The sequence below is a fragment of the Oncorhynchus keta genome, chromosome 2 (assembly GCF_023373465.1).
Source record: "Oncorhynchus keta strain PuntledgeMale-10-30-2019 chromosome 2, Oket_V2, whole genome shotgun sequence".
NCBI classification, from domain to species: Eukaryota; Metazoa; Chordata; class Actinopteri; order Salmoniformes; family Salmonidae; genus Oncorhynchus; species Oncorhynchus keta.
This window is the reverse complement of record NC_068422.1, coordinates 5,895,719-5,908,917: the sequence shown is the minus strand read 5'-3', so window position 1 is coordinate 5,908,917 and position 13,199 is coordinate 5,895,719. Positions and strand designations below refer to the sequence as shown.

The 13,199-nt window shown below is 43.3% G+C and overlaps 2 protein-coding genes and 1 long non-coding RNA gene across 8 annotated transcripts in view; 2 read left to right on the top strand and 1 right to left on the bottom strand.

The window, feature by feature from the left end:
• LOC118371013 (regulator of G-protein signaling 17-like) overlaps window positions 1–13,199 on the top strand; it is a 373,137-nt gene that overhangs the window by 121,809 nt on the left and 238,129 nt on the right. The window lies entirely within an intron of this gene.
• LOC118371015 (uncharacterized) lies at window positions 41–8,768 on the bottom strand. 2 transcript variants are annotated; one of them, XR_008071192.1, is made up of 5 exons: window positions 8,652–8,768; window positions 2,616–2,751; window positions 1,668–2,049; window positions 545–623; window positions 41–170 (listed from the first exon to the last, which is right to left on the bottom strand). It is a non-coding gene; the product is annotated as an uncharacterized LOC118371015 (long non-coding RNA). The 2 variants fall into 2 exon arrangements; XR_008071193.1 differs by lacking the exon at window positions 8,652–8,768 and adding an exon at window positions 6,078–6,193.
• LOC118371014 (mitogen-activated protein kinase kinase kinase 21-like) overlaps window positions 6,992–13,199 on the top strand; it is a 40,914-nt gene continuing 34,706 nt past the window's right edge. For 2 of the 5 annotated variants that reach the window (XM_035756306.2, XM_035756305.2), the window contains exon 1: window positions 6,995–8,785. In XM_035756306.2, the coding sequence (XP_035612199.1) occupies window positions 8,023–8,785 (763 nt within the window). In that variant the 5' untranslated portion in view covers window positions 6,995–8,022. Of the gene's footprint in view, window positions 8,786–10,543; window positions 10,705–13,199 lie in introns of all 5 variants that reach the window. The other 3 variants (XM_035756308.2, XM_035756304.2, XM_035756307.2) reach the window with 3 other exon arrangements.

Here is a 13,199-nt window from a genome sequence, read left to right as displayed (position 1 = left end):
AGAGACAGAAAGGAGAAAAGGAACTCACTGGATGCCTAGCTTCTTGCGGTGACTGAGTGAGAAGCCATCATTGGTGAGCGCACTCAGAATGATGGCTGGGTAAACAACGTATTTCTCAAAACACAGCAGGCCAACGTACAGACGCTCAAACCACATCAACTGAGCATTGTCTGGAAAATGAAATCAACTTTAATCACAAAACGCAAGAGCTGTTCATTATATTTGAAGCATTTGACACATATTTATAGTCCTTCTTGGCATGTGAATATGGATCAATGACGACACTGCATGCCTTGGTTTTGGATTTTTAGAGGGGGAATGAAAACTGATATAAATGGGAAATAACCTAAAAGCAACTTTAGACAAAGATGAAGGCACAGAGAGGCGGTGCCCCAAAGCACACATATGTGTATAGAACTGTAGGCTTTTAAATGTAGTGTTTCATCAAATGTTCTATAAAATATCCTACAAAGGGCCTACTGTAGGAAAGAACACATTGTGTCAGAAAACATTTCAAACATCCAATAAATAAGCCAGGACTGACCTCTGGGCTCATACTGGGAGTACTCATTGCTCTTTAGTACTGGGTGAGAGATCCAGAGCCAAGGGTGGTGCTTCCGTAACTGGGAGGGGAGAGGGAGGGGAGAGGGAGAGAGAGGTGGAGAGGGGGGAGGTGAGAGAGAGAGAGAGAGAGAGAGAGAGAGAGAGAGAGAGAGAGAGAGAGAGAGAGAGAGAGAGAGAGAGAGAGAAAGGGGGAGAGAGAGGAAGCGAGAGGAAAATAGAGGGAGAGAAGGAGAGAGAGAAAGAGAGAGGCAGAGAGAAAGAGAGAGAAAGAGAGAAAGGGGAGAGGGAGAGAAAGGGGGAGAGTGGGGTGGAGAGGGAGGGGAGAGGGAGAGAGAGAGAGAGGAAGAGAGAGAGAGAAAGAGAGAAAGAGAGAGAGAGAGATAGAGAGAGAGTGAGGTGGAGAGGGAGAGAGAGAGAGGAAGCAAAAGGAAAATAGAGGGAGAGATAGCGAGAGAAGAGAGAGGGAGTGAGAGAGAGAGGAAGAGAGAGAGAGAGGAGAGAGGGAGAGAAGGAGAGAGAGAGGAAGAGAGAGGGAGAGAAGGAGAGAGAGAGAGAGAAGAGAGAGAGAGAGAGAGAGAGAGAGAGAGAGAGAGAGAGAGAGAGAGAAAGAGAGAAAGAGAGAGAGAGCACCAGGGTGGTTGACTGAATACCAAACCGATGCCAAAACACTTTATTTACGACACCACAGTAATTATTTCCTGATGAAACAACATTGTTTTATGACGCAAGACATTTATGATACATACAGTGCCTTGTGAAAGTATTCGGCCCCCTTGAACTTTGCGACCTTTTGCCACATTTCAGGCTTCAAACATAAAGATATAAAACTGTATTTTTTGTGAAGAATCAACAAGTGGGACACAATCATGAAGTGGAACGACATTTATTGGATATTTCAAACTTTTTTAACAAATCAAAAACTGAATAATTGGGCGTGCAAATCAATTTGATTTGATTTTGATTTGAAAGTATGTGGTCGGGCAGTGACAATGGCATGGTCTTATCACACCCTATCACTGATCTGAATTCTGTCAACACAGATAAACAATAATTACAATTGATTAGGCCTTATCCCTTGTTACAAAAATAGATACCTTCCTTACCTTTAACAACGAGTAGTGGCAGCTAGCGATGACCACGCAGAACTGGAAAACCCAGATGTCTTTGAAGCAACCGTGGTTGAGCAGGATAAACCCCAGGAAGGCCACCAGGAAGGCCAAGAACACAGCCACTATGTTCTCCACCACATCTTGGTTCCTAAAGGCAAAAAGTCTCCGTCAACAAGTTGATCAATCGCTGAGAGACGGAAAAGGAAAGATAGAATAGGGGCCTTTTCTCTTAACTGTCCAATAGCGCCAACAAGGTCAGCCGGTCATACAAGATGTTCACCCACTTCCCAGGAAAAAGCTTAAGCTTGTAGTACAGCTTAGGAGAGGGCTTTTCCTGTGTGGAGGTCTCTGACGACTCACCGATCGAGTCCTCCTCCTGTCAGAGGTGCAGTTCAGGTTGCAGTGTAAAAGAGATCTCAATAACACTTTAATGTAATCTTTAGTCATAAGGGTTACATAACATTGACATAGATTAAACTGTCATGACTGTTTGTTTCAGCTTATGACAACTGACTACACACTGTCAAGGCACAGATAATGTTTAGATCAGTTCTCACACAGCTACAACATTTCAGTAATAATCATCAGTGCATTTCACCCAATGTATTTCCTGTCTATCAATCAACTTTCAGCAATGTGCAGCTGGCATTATATCCCTTAACGGCCATCCGATAACTCAAACGCGTTTGCATGTTCTGTGAACCATATACTGTGAATTAGCTGCTGAGAGGGACGGTGAGCTATGTGATGTCTGAGCCAGGCAGACAGATCGTGTTCTGCTCACAGAGTCACTATAGTGTAGGATACCCCAACTGGAGGCACGCGGGTTTCAAGCAATTTGAAATGATTATGTTTTAGTAAAATATTAGATCTGTGTAAGGGGGAAGGGGAGGAGGAATGGGTGGAGGGGAAGAAGGGAGGGGGAGAAAGGGGTGTGGTCACCTGAAAGATTTCGGGGTGCGTTCTCCGAGGCTGGAGCCTGTGTGCAGGGATGATGCGGATCTGGAAGGGGCAGTCTGTGTGTGGGCCCGCCAGCTCGTCCTGGTACTCCGAGTTGGAGGAAGTGGACAGGAGATCACTGGGTACACGACAAGGACGACATGTAAAGGCAAATGAAGTTTTAAAATACTAAGTCCATATTATGGCAAGAACAGGAAAGGAAGACCCAGAGTTACCTCTGCTGCAGAGGATAAGTTCATTAGAGTTAACTGCACCTCGTGTTGCAGTACAAAAATAAATGTTTCGCAGAGTTCAAGTAACAGACGCATCTCAACATCAACTGTTCAGAGGAGACCGCATGAATCAGGCCTTCATGGTCAAATTGCTGTATAGAAATGAGTACTAAAGGACACCAATAATAAGAAGAGACTTGCTTGGGCCAAGAAACACGAGCAATGGACATTAGACCGGTGGAAAGTATTGAGAAGGTGATGTGATGGTGTGGGGGTGTTTTGATGGTGACACCGTCTCTGATTTATTTATTTATTTAGAATTGAAGGCACTTAACCAGAATGGCTACAGCACTCTGCAGCAATACACCATCCCATCTGGTTTGCACTTAGTGGGCCTATCATTTGTTTTTCAACAGAACAATGACCAAAATCAAACCTCCAGGCTGTGTAAGGGCTATTTGACCGAGGAAAGTGATGGAGTGCTGCATCAGATGACTTGGCCTCACCCGACCTCAACCCAATTGAGATGGATTGGGATGAGTTGGACCGCAGAGTGAAGGAAAATCAGCTAACAAGTGCTCAGCACTTGTGGGAACTCCTTCAATACAGTTGGGAAAGCATTTCAGGTGACTACCTCATGAAGCTGGTTGAGAGAATGCCAAGAGTGTGCAAAGCCTTCATCAAGGCAAAGGGTGGCTACTTTGAAGAATCTAAAATCTAAAATATATTTTCATTTGTGAATCACTTGTTTGGTTACTACATGATTCCAAATGTGTTATTTCATAGTTTTGATGTCTCACTATTATTCTACAATGTAGAAAATAGTAAAAATAAAGAAAACCCTTGAATGAGTAGGTGTCTCCAAACTTTTGACTGGTAATGTATATACGAAGTAAAATAATAAAATAAAATGTTATTTGTCACATGCGCCGAATATAACAGGTGTAGACTTCACCATTAAATGCTTACTTACAAGCCCTTAACCAACAATGCAGTTCAAGCAATAGAGTGAAGAAAATATTTACTAAATATCCTAAAGTAAAAATAAAATAAAAAGTAAGATAATAAAATAACAATACCAAGGCTAGATACAGGGGGGGGGTACAGGTACCGAGTCAATGTGGTACAGGTCCAGGTTAGTCCAGGTAATGTGTACATGTAGATAGGGGTAAAGTGACTATGCATAGATAATAAACAGTGAGTAGCAGCAGTGTAAAAACGAAGGGAGAGGGGGTGTCAATGTAAATAGTCCATTTGATTAATGGTTCAGCAGTCTTGTGGCTTGGGGGTAGAAGCTGTTAAGGAGCTATCACGACTTCTACAGAAGTCGAAGCCTATCCTTGTTCGGGGGGTGCTCGGCGGTCGACGTCACCTGTCTTCATTGATCCATTTTTCATTTTCCATTGGTTTTGTCTTGTCTTCCTACACACCTGGTTTCAATCCCATTCATTACCTGTTGTGTATTTAACCCTCTGTTTCCCCTCATGTCTTTGTCAGAGATTGTTTGTATTTCAGTGTTGTGTTGGTTTTTGTATTGGTGCGCGACGGGTCCTCGTACCCACTTTATTTATCGTTACATTTAGTGTTTGGAGTATGTTTCTTTTATTTGTTATTAAATACTCCATTTCACTCAGTTTGATTCTCCTGCGCCTGACATCCCTGCCACCTATACACACGACTATGACAGAAGCCTTTTGGACCTTGACGGTACCGCTTGCTGTGCGGTACCCAAGAGAACACTCTATGACTTGGGTGACTGGAGTCTTTGACAAGTCACCCAAATCCCATGAGATATGCCTACAATATATAATTGTACGTATGCCATTTTGAAGCCATTTGTAGGTATGAATGACTGCGTTCAACTCCAGGTACAGTATGTCAAATAAAATTGTATTTGTCACATGCTTCATAAACAACAGTTGTAGACTAGTGAAATGCTTACTTATGGGTCCTTTTCCAATAATGCATTTTTATTTTATTTTGTACTTTTACCACTTTTTTTCTCTCCAATTGGTAGTTAGAGTCTTGTCCCATCACTGCAACTCCCCTACGGACTTGGGAAAGGCGAAGGTCGAGAACCAATCGTCCTTCGAAACACGACCGCAGTGCTTCTTGACACACTGCTCACTTAACCCAGAAGCCTGCCGCACCAATGTGTCGGTGGAAACACCTTCCAGCTGGCAACCGAAATCAGCTTGCAGGCACCCGACCAGCCACAAGGAGTCGCTAGAGCGCGATGGGACAAGGAAATTTCGCCCCCTTATGTGTCTCTGGAAACGGCCGGTTGTGACACAGCCTGGGATCAAACCCGGGTCTGTAGTGACGTCTTTAAGCACTGCGATGCAGTATCTTGGACCACTGCGTCACTCGAGAGGCCCCCAACAATGCATGGTTAAGATAAAGATATAAAATAGAAATGTGCACGAGGAATAAATACACAGTGAATAATGAATAATTGAGGTAGCTATGTACATATGGGTAGAGGTAAAATGGCTAATAATAGATAATAGAGAGTAGCAGTAGCATATGTGATGAGTGGGAATGTGTCTGTGAGTGTGTGCGTGTGCGTGAGTATGGCGTCAGTATGCATGTCTGCACATGCTATGCACGTGTGGGCATATGTAGTGTATGTTGTGGTGTCAGTGTAACTATGTGTGAGTGTGTGGGTAGAGTCCAGTGTGTGTTAATAGAGGCAGTACAAGAGAGAGAGTGCAAAAAAGTTCAATGCAGGTAGTCCGGGTATCCATTTGATTAGCTATTTAGCAATCTTGTTTAGTAGTCTTATGGCTTGGGGGTAGAAGCTGTTCAGGGTCCGGTTGGTTCCAGACTTGGTGCACTGGTAATGCTTGCTGTGCAGTAGTGGAGAGAACAGTCTATGGGAAATAGTCTATGGCTAGGGTGGCTGGAGTCTTTGACATGTGACACTTTGGGCCTTCCTCTGACATCGCCTGGTGTAGAGGTCTTGGATGGCAGGGAGCTTGGCCCCAGTGATGGGGCGGCAGGGTAGCCTAGTGGTTAGAGCGTTGGCCTAGTAAAGGTTGCAAGTTCTTATCCCCGAGCTGACAAGGTACAAATCTGTCTTCTGCCCCTGAACAGGCAGTTAACCCACTGTTCCTAGGCTGTCATTGAAAATAAGAATTTGTTCTTAACTGACTTGCCTCGTTCTTAACTGACTTGCCTGACTTGCCTCGTTAAATAAAGGTAAAATAAAAATGTACTGGGCCGTACTCACTGTGGCGCCTTGTGGATAGGTGCCTTGCAGTTGCCGCACCAAGCGGTGATGCAGCCAGTCAAGATGCTCTCAATGGTGCAGCTATAGAACTTATAGAATATCTGAGGGCCCATGCCAAATATTTTCGGGGAAGAGGAACTGACGTGCCCTCTTCACAACTGTGTGGGTGTACAGTGTATGCGGACCATGTAAATTCCTTAGTGATGTTGACACCGAGGAACTTGAAGCTCTCAATCCGCTCCACTACAGCCCCATCGATGTGGATGGGGACGTGCTCTCCCCTCCATTTCCTGTTGTCAACGATAAGGTCCTTTGTTTTGCTGATGTTGAGGGAGAGGTTGTCCTGGCACCACACTGCCTCATCGCCGTCGGTGATCAGTCCTACCACCGCAGTGTTGTCAGCAAATGTGTGCCACAGGCCTGTGTTAGCTTTCTGAGCTAAAGCCTAGCTCTTGGCCCTATTTATAACAGGTCATTTTTGGTGGTTATAAAACACTAATATATAACTACTTGACATTCAACGGATTTTTTTTATAAGGCTATTAGAACCAACTAAGCTATTTCAAGTCTTAGCCATATTCTTTAAAACCCACTAAAAAAGTCGTACTGGGCCTAAAAAGTACATGCAATTGTTGAAAAATATGGTCTAAAAGGGTTAATAAATGGGCCTAGACAGTTAATTACTGGCCTAAATTATAGGCCAATTAATGTAGGCTAGTTTATGAATCATTAATAAACAGTTATTACTCGTTGGTTTATGATGTGATTGTCGTGTTGGTGCTTGTCAAATAATGAGTTTACGCATGGCTGCACTGTAATTCATTATTAGCCTACTATTGCTATCATCGATAATATTGCATAATTTTCCATCACAGCGCGCCCTCTTCTGCACACGGAGGCTACTCTCCCAACTGCTCCTCCTCGTTTTCCTATAGGGACAGGCATGTCACGTCAGGCTAAATTCACCAATCTGCGTGTAGAACAGAACAGCAGCGTTCGCAAACTTCCCAGGACGCTGAATAGTGTGTCAAGACAGTTCGAATGAGTCTAGTTGGTGCGATGGCGGTGCCGTACGGGTTGTTTTGAGGGAAGTTGCTGAAACGTTTGATATCTTTCGGATCCTAGCGAATCATTTCAACGCAACAAAACGTTCCATTGTTTGTTACACGACAAGACATTAGCAGAATGTATGCTCCAAATGTTCAAGTGTCAGTGCAGTCAATGGGCTGACCTAACGTTAGCTCGCTACTATAGTAGTATAGCGAATGGGTTAGCCAGCCAGCTAAAGGTTTTAGAGAGCGATTCAACTAACGTTAGCTAAACTTGCCAGCTAAAAGCTAACTGAAAACTTAGTTTGGCAATAGCATAGTTACCAACAATAATATAGCTGATGTTGGTGTATGTTTCTGGTGTTTAACCCAAGTTTATTTCGATAATGTGACTGCAGGTACTGTTTTGACACTTGATAAACGTCAGCCTGAAAATTCAGGAGCTAACGTTTGCACGTTCAGCTATGCCCTTTTTTGCTAGCTACTAAATTAGGTAGCTGCTAACGTTAGCACATTTAGCTATGCACTTTTTGCTAGCTATTAAGTTAAGTAGATGTAATGGGCTTATTTTTCACTCTGTCCGTGTTGGGACTGGGTAAACTTTCATGTACACTTTCTGATAAGTAGCTCGTTAGCTACATAAATATGCATTGTTTTTTCCAACTAGCGTAACTTTATCAAAAGTTGACCCACAAAGAAACTCCCTGTGGCAACGCGGAGAGATGAAAGTAGCAAACGCGTTTTACCAGGACTTTGGAATACAATGCTGGAACCGTCTTGCCCATTTGTGATATCGTTCTGAACGATTCACGAGCATTCCAGTTAGAGGTCCTTTGATCGTTTGCTTTTTCGTCAACAGTTTGCACCCTATATGGTACGGCTACAGCCACCGAGAAATGGATGTTTCCAAGGGCGGTGAGGGGCAACCGAAAGACACGGGAGAGCATGCCTGGACAGATTCCCCCACTGCAAGAGCTTGGGCTCATTCCGCTCTCCTGTCCCGTTCGCTGTGGACGGCAGTGTTTGACTATGGAAGTACTGGAGAAGACGAACTTAGTCTGCGGAGGGGGGACGTTGTTGAGGTCCTCTCGAAGGATGCTGCCATCTCGGGAGATGAAGGATGGTGGACGGGTAAAATTAACCATCGAGTCGGGATTTTCCCTGCAAATTATGTTACCTATCAACCTGCCATTTACAGACTTCCAGGCGGTAGCACGGTAGGGGTCAGGGAGCGTCCGAGTACTCCCATCCAAATAGATTTTAACGAACTCGTTTTAGAGGAAATAATCGGTGTCGGGGGATTTGGTAAAGTTTACCGAGGGACATGGAAAGACCAAGAGGTCGCTGTGAAGGCAGCGCGACAGGATCCTGACGAAGACATCACTGCAACTTCGGATGGTGTTAAGCAAGAGGCCAAGCTCTTCTCTATGCTACAACATCCCAATATAATAAAACTTGAAGGTGTTTGTCTTGAGGAGCCAAACCTGTGCTTGGTGATGGAATATGCTCGTGGAGGGACTCTTACCCGGGCTTTGACTGGTCGGAGGATACCCCCACACATTCTTGTCAACTGGGCTGTTCAAATCGCCAGGGGCATGCACTACCTACACGAGGAGGCTGTTGTGCCTATTATTCACCGCGACCTGAAATCCTGCAACAGTAAGAAACATATTAATATTACCATCTGCTAAAAATAACCTTGCATCACTTTTAGAACAGATTAAAACAGAGCATGGCCATAGGTGCACTTGTTTCCAAAAATGCACCTGTGCATGCACTTATTACCTTTGAGCACACCCCTCTTGAAACAGTGTGAAGGATGCCGGATCTGGAATGGTCCACAATGTCCTCTACCAACTAAAAAATAATCCTAAAGCTTATGAATACACTTTTACTATTACTAAACTAATGCATGAGGATACAGTTGATATTCTACACAACTGAAACATCCATCACTAAGTAATGTGTTCTGCACATTGGGTAAGCTGCCATATATTAGCCTAGAAATCAAGTGCAGGATAGTGGGTTCAATTCCCGGGACTCCCCATATATAAAATGTATGCACCTATGACTAAGTTGCTTTCAACAGAAGCGTCTACTAAATGGCATCTATTATATGACATTGCATGCATGTTGTTGATAGGCCCACTAGCAACTGAGTGAGGTTGGCATTTGAAGGAATGATTAAGAGCGAGGGCTTCTCTGCCATGAATTTCCCTGTTTAAACTATCACTGAAACCCTCTTGGGCTAGCCTCACATTAGTGATATGCTAAATCACAATTATGATCATATTCATCAGTCACCTGGCCCAGTGGCATGTTGAAAGAGAACTACTTCATTTAACTAGGCAAGTCAGTTAAGAACAAATTCTTATTTTCAATGATGGCCTAGGAACAGTGGGTTAACTACCTTGTTCAGGGGCAGAACAACTTTTTTGTCCGGAAATCTTATCCCTTGTCAGCTCTGGGATTCGATCTTGCAAATTTCGGTTAGTAGTCACTCTAACCACTAGGCTACTTGCTGCCTAGGTATGGTTGACATATCTTGCCTGATTGCGTGACAGTACATTTAAGTTAAAGTTTGCAAAGCAGTAATGTTTGACATTTTGGGAAGTGCAGATTAAATTGAGAAGTGCAGATTCATTGTGACTGCGATGAAATTGCACCATCTGCATTCTGTTCCTTTCCACAGTCATTCAGCACAGACAACATTCCCTCTTTCAATTCTGTTGTTTTTCGGTCACCCGTATAGACTCCAGAGGCCTGTACAAGCAGCTGAGACTGAGCTCTCTCCTCCATCTGTTTGTCGGTCTGTTTGGCATGTGGCTGATCCCCACAAACACAGATCCCCTTCAGGGCATGTGAAAACCAGGCAGGACCCTAGAGAAGGATCTGTGTATGCAGGGGGGACCCTCGAAAGGATGTGAAATAAGGTCTATGTTTGCTCAGCTGGGTTCCCTAACCCCCACCACCCTGAAATGTTGCCTCAAATATAGCCCTTGCTTTACTAAACACTCAACTTCAAACCATGTCATCAGTGTAGGCTATGTGCTCCTAAATTTCCCAAAGCATCTCATATTAGGCCTATATGGCCCATGTGGAAATCAAACCCACAATGCCGGTGCTGCAAGAACCAACCGAATGGGCCACTGGAAAAAATCCTGACGATTTTAGAACTGAAACATGCTACAGTTAACTTTTAGGCCTGTTTCAATAGGTGATAAGATTTCCGGACTGAAATTTTAATGTGGCGTTGTTTACTTTTTGATACTGCCTTGGAGTCGTCCCTCTGAATAATGCATGAGAAGGTTTCAGAGTGGACTATGACTGTGGCTACATACTTCAAACAAAGTGTGACCTCTGTGTTGTGTGAAACATGATTTTGGCGACTGTCTGTTCTCTGGTGTGTCTCATCAGGCTCTGCTTTCACCGAAGGTGAACCTCGTTCGACAATCCATCTGGCTGCATTTTATTTTTCACCAGGGAATCGTTCACATGTCTACATAATCACTGTCAGATGGGGGTGTGGGCTAACCAAACAAACCCAGCCTCTTTTTATTGAACAGGGTAATTCCATGGTAAGTTTTTTCCCCCCCTCACTATATAATGTATGCCAAATAAAACCATTAATTTCAAAGTTTAACAAACCATGCAACTCTATGTACAAGGACTACTTTGAACAATTCACACAGAATATTTCTCAAAAACACATTTACTGGTAGAACTGTGGAGGTGCAATGTTTGGTAACAGAATTATGGTCAAATCTCCCTCTGTTTTTTTTATGCGACCACTCATCCAAAAACAGTTAAATATTAAGATTGAAAGATGTCTGCAGAAAGAATGGGGTGTCAGCTATGACATGACACCTTGAGTTAGAAATTATGTTTTTTGGTTATTGAACTACAGTAGGTGAAGTGGATTTACATCCAGTAACATAATTAGCGTAACTGCACTGCTAACTGTTTTATTTTTCCACATTATTGTGTCAAATAACACTTGTAGCTGACTTTAATTGGAAAATATAACTTTTTTTTTTAAGGTGCGCACTGAATTCACTGACCTCCCCCACCCACCGGGAACTATACACTTTCTCTTGTTTCATACTTTTAAACCAGTTACTCAGGACACCAGCCACAAATAAGGCAGCCTAAAGGGCAATTCATCTGTGGGATATCATTGTGGTCCTTCTGTAGCTCAGTTGGTAGAGCATGGCGCTTGTAACGCCAGGGTAGTGGGTTCGATTCCCGGGACCACCCATACGTAGAATGTATGCACACATGACTGTAAGTTGCTTTGGATAAAAGTGTCTGCTAAATGGCATATATTATTGTGAAGGTTTCTCTGGAGCATGCATTGTGAGAGGAGGGCTAATACAGTGTACAAACTTTCACAACTGACGGACTACCTATTATACCTTCAGAAGTGATCAACCCACCATTGACTTAGTGTAGTATAACACACACTGATTTGGTCAATGATTATCTTAAGGGAATATCAAAAAGTCAGTGAAATTGTGTCTTTGTGTTCCCTAATCTTTTAATACCTTGCGGTCGAAGGAGGAATGCTGCTAATGAGGGGCAAAAGCTTAACATAAGTTTGCACAATGGAGTGGTCAAGCACTAGTTGCTAGGTGACGGCAGCCACAAGAATGCCCAGACTCCTCGGTCTGAAAGGCTTATTTTGATTATATTTAATCTCCACAACAGCTGCAACTCTCTATTTTTATTTGAACACAATAGCTTGTTCCTTCCTGCTGATTGGAGCTGTAGAGTAGTGAGGTACTGTAGGTGGAAGCAATGTTCATTTGACAGACAGGGCACAGCACATTGAGACGTGGCCTCTTGCCAGCCCCCCTAACACTTTCATTTTGTAGTTTCGGCTACAGAGATGTGAAGGTTAAAGAATTTCAAGATTCTCGCTCCAGAAGGCATGCACTTGAAATGAAACCAGGGAACCATAGTGTCCTGTTGGAAGTCACAGTGCTATCCTGTGGATCCAAGTCATGGTTATTGTGTCTAGCTCTCACGTTTACACCCCAACCGATAAAATGGGTACTGAAAATATATAGGCCCATTCAGAGGAGGGCATAACCATAGATTGCACGGCAACTTTTTTTGTCCCTTCATTGAAATGAACCACATTAATGCGTAGTTAGCCTACTACAGGCGTTTTCTGAAAGGAGAACTGGAAATGCTTTGAATATTAGTTTTATTATGGCCACTTTAGGAACTGCCTATTGTCAGGCACCTTGCATAGCCCAACAGTTGGTGAAAACCTGACTGACTCAACCCAGTATTCTGTCTACAAATGAGGCATTATCACCTTGAGCTGGTACTTTTACGGCTAACCTTTTGTATATAGTGTGGTAGAAACACAAGATTAAGTGAAGGGAAATGGAGATGCGCTTAAACTGCTGTATTTTATAGGCTCATTAAACCAGTGAAACATGTTTGAAATGGAATAGGCCTTGTTTCTTCCTAGAAGCTTGTTTTGGATATTGCACCACTGGGGTGTATTTGTTTTAATCTAAGTGAAGGTAGATGCTATGTCTGTTATAGTATAATGTTTATCTACTACAAATAACAACAGACGAAACACAGTCCTACACTGCCATAGCTCTCCACAATATTGTTGCTGTTCTGCTCTAGTGATTCTGTTACATTACCCTCCTCCAGATGTAGCCTATTTGTTACATTACCCTCCACCAGATGTAGCCTATTTGTTACATTACCCTCCACCAGATGTAACCTATTTGCTACACTACCCTCCACCAGATGTAGCATATTTGTTATATTACCCTCCACCATTATATTACCCTCCACCAGATGTAGCCTTTTTTCTACATTACCCTTCCCACAGAAATAACCTGTTTGCTACATTACCCTTCCCCACAGATGTAACCCATTTGCTACATTGCCCCCACCGGATATAGCCCGTTTGCTACATTACCCTCCACCAGATGTAGCCTATTTGCTACATTACCATTCTCCAGATGTAGCCTATGTTTGAGTTTTGTTGTCACCCTCCCATTTGGCAAGTTCGTGACTGTGACCTGGCAGTAGAGTCAAGCCT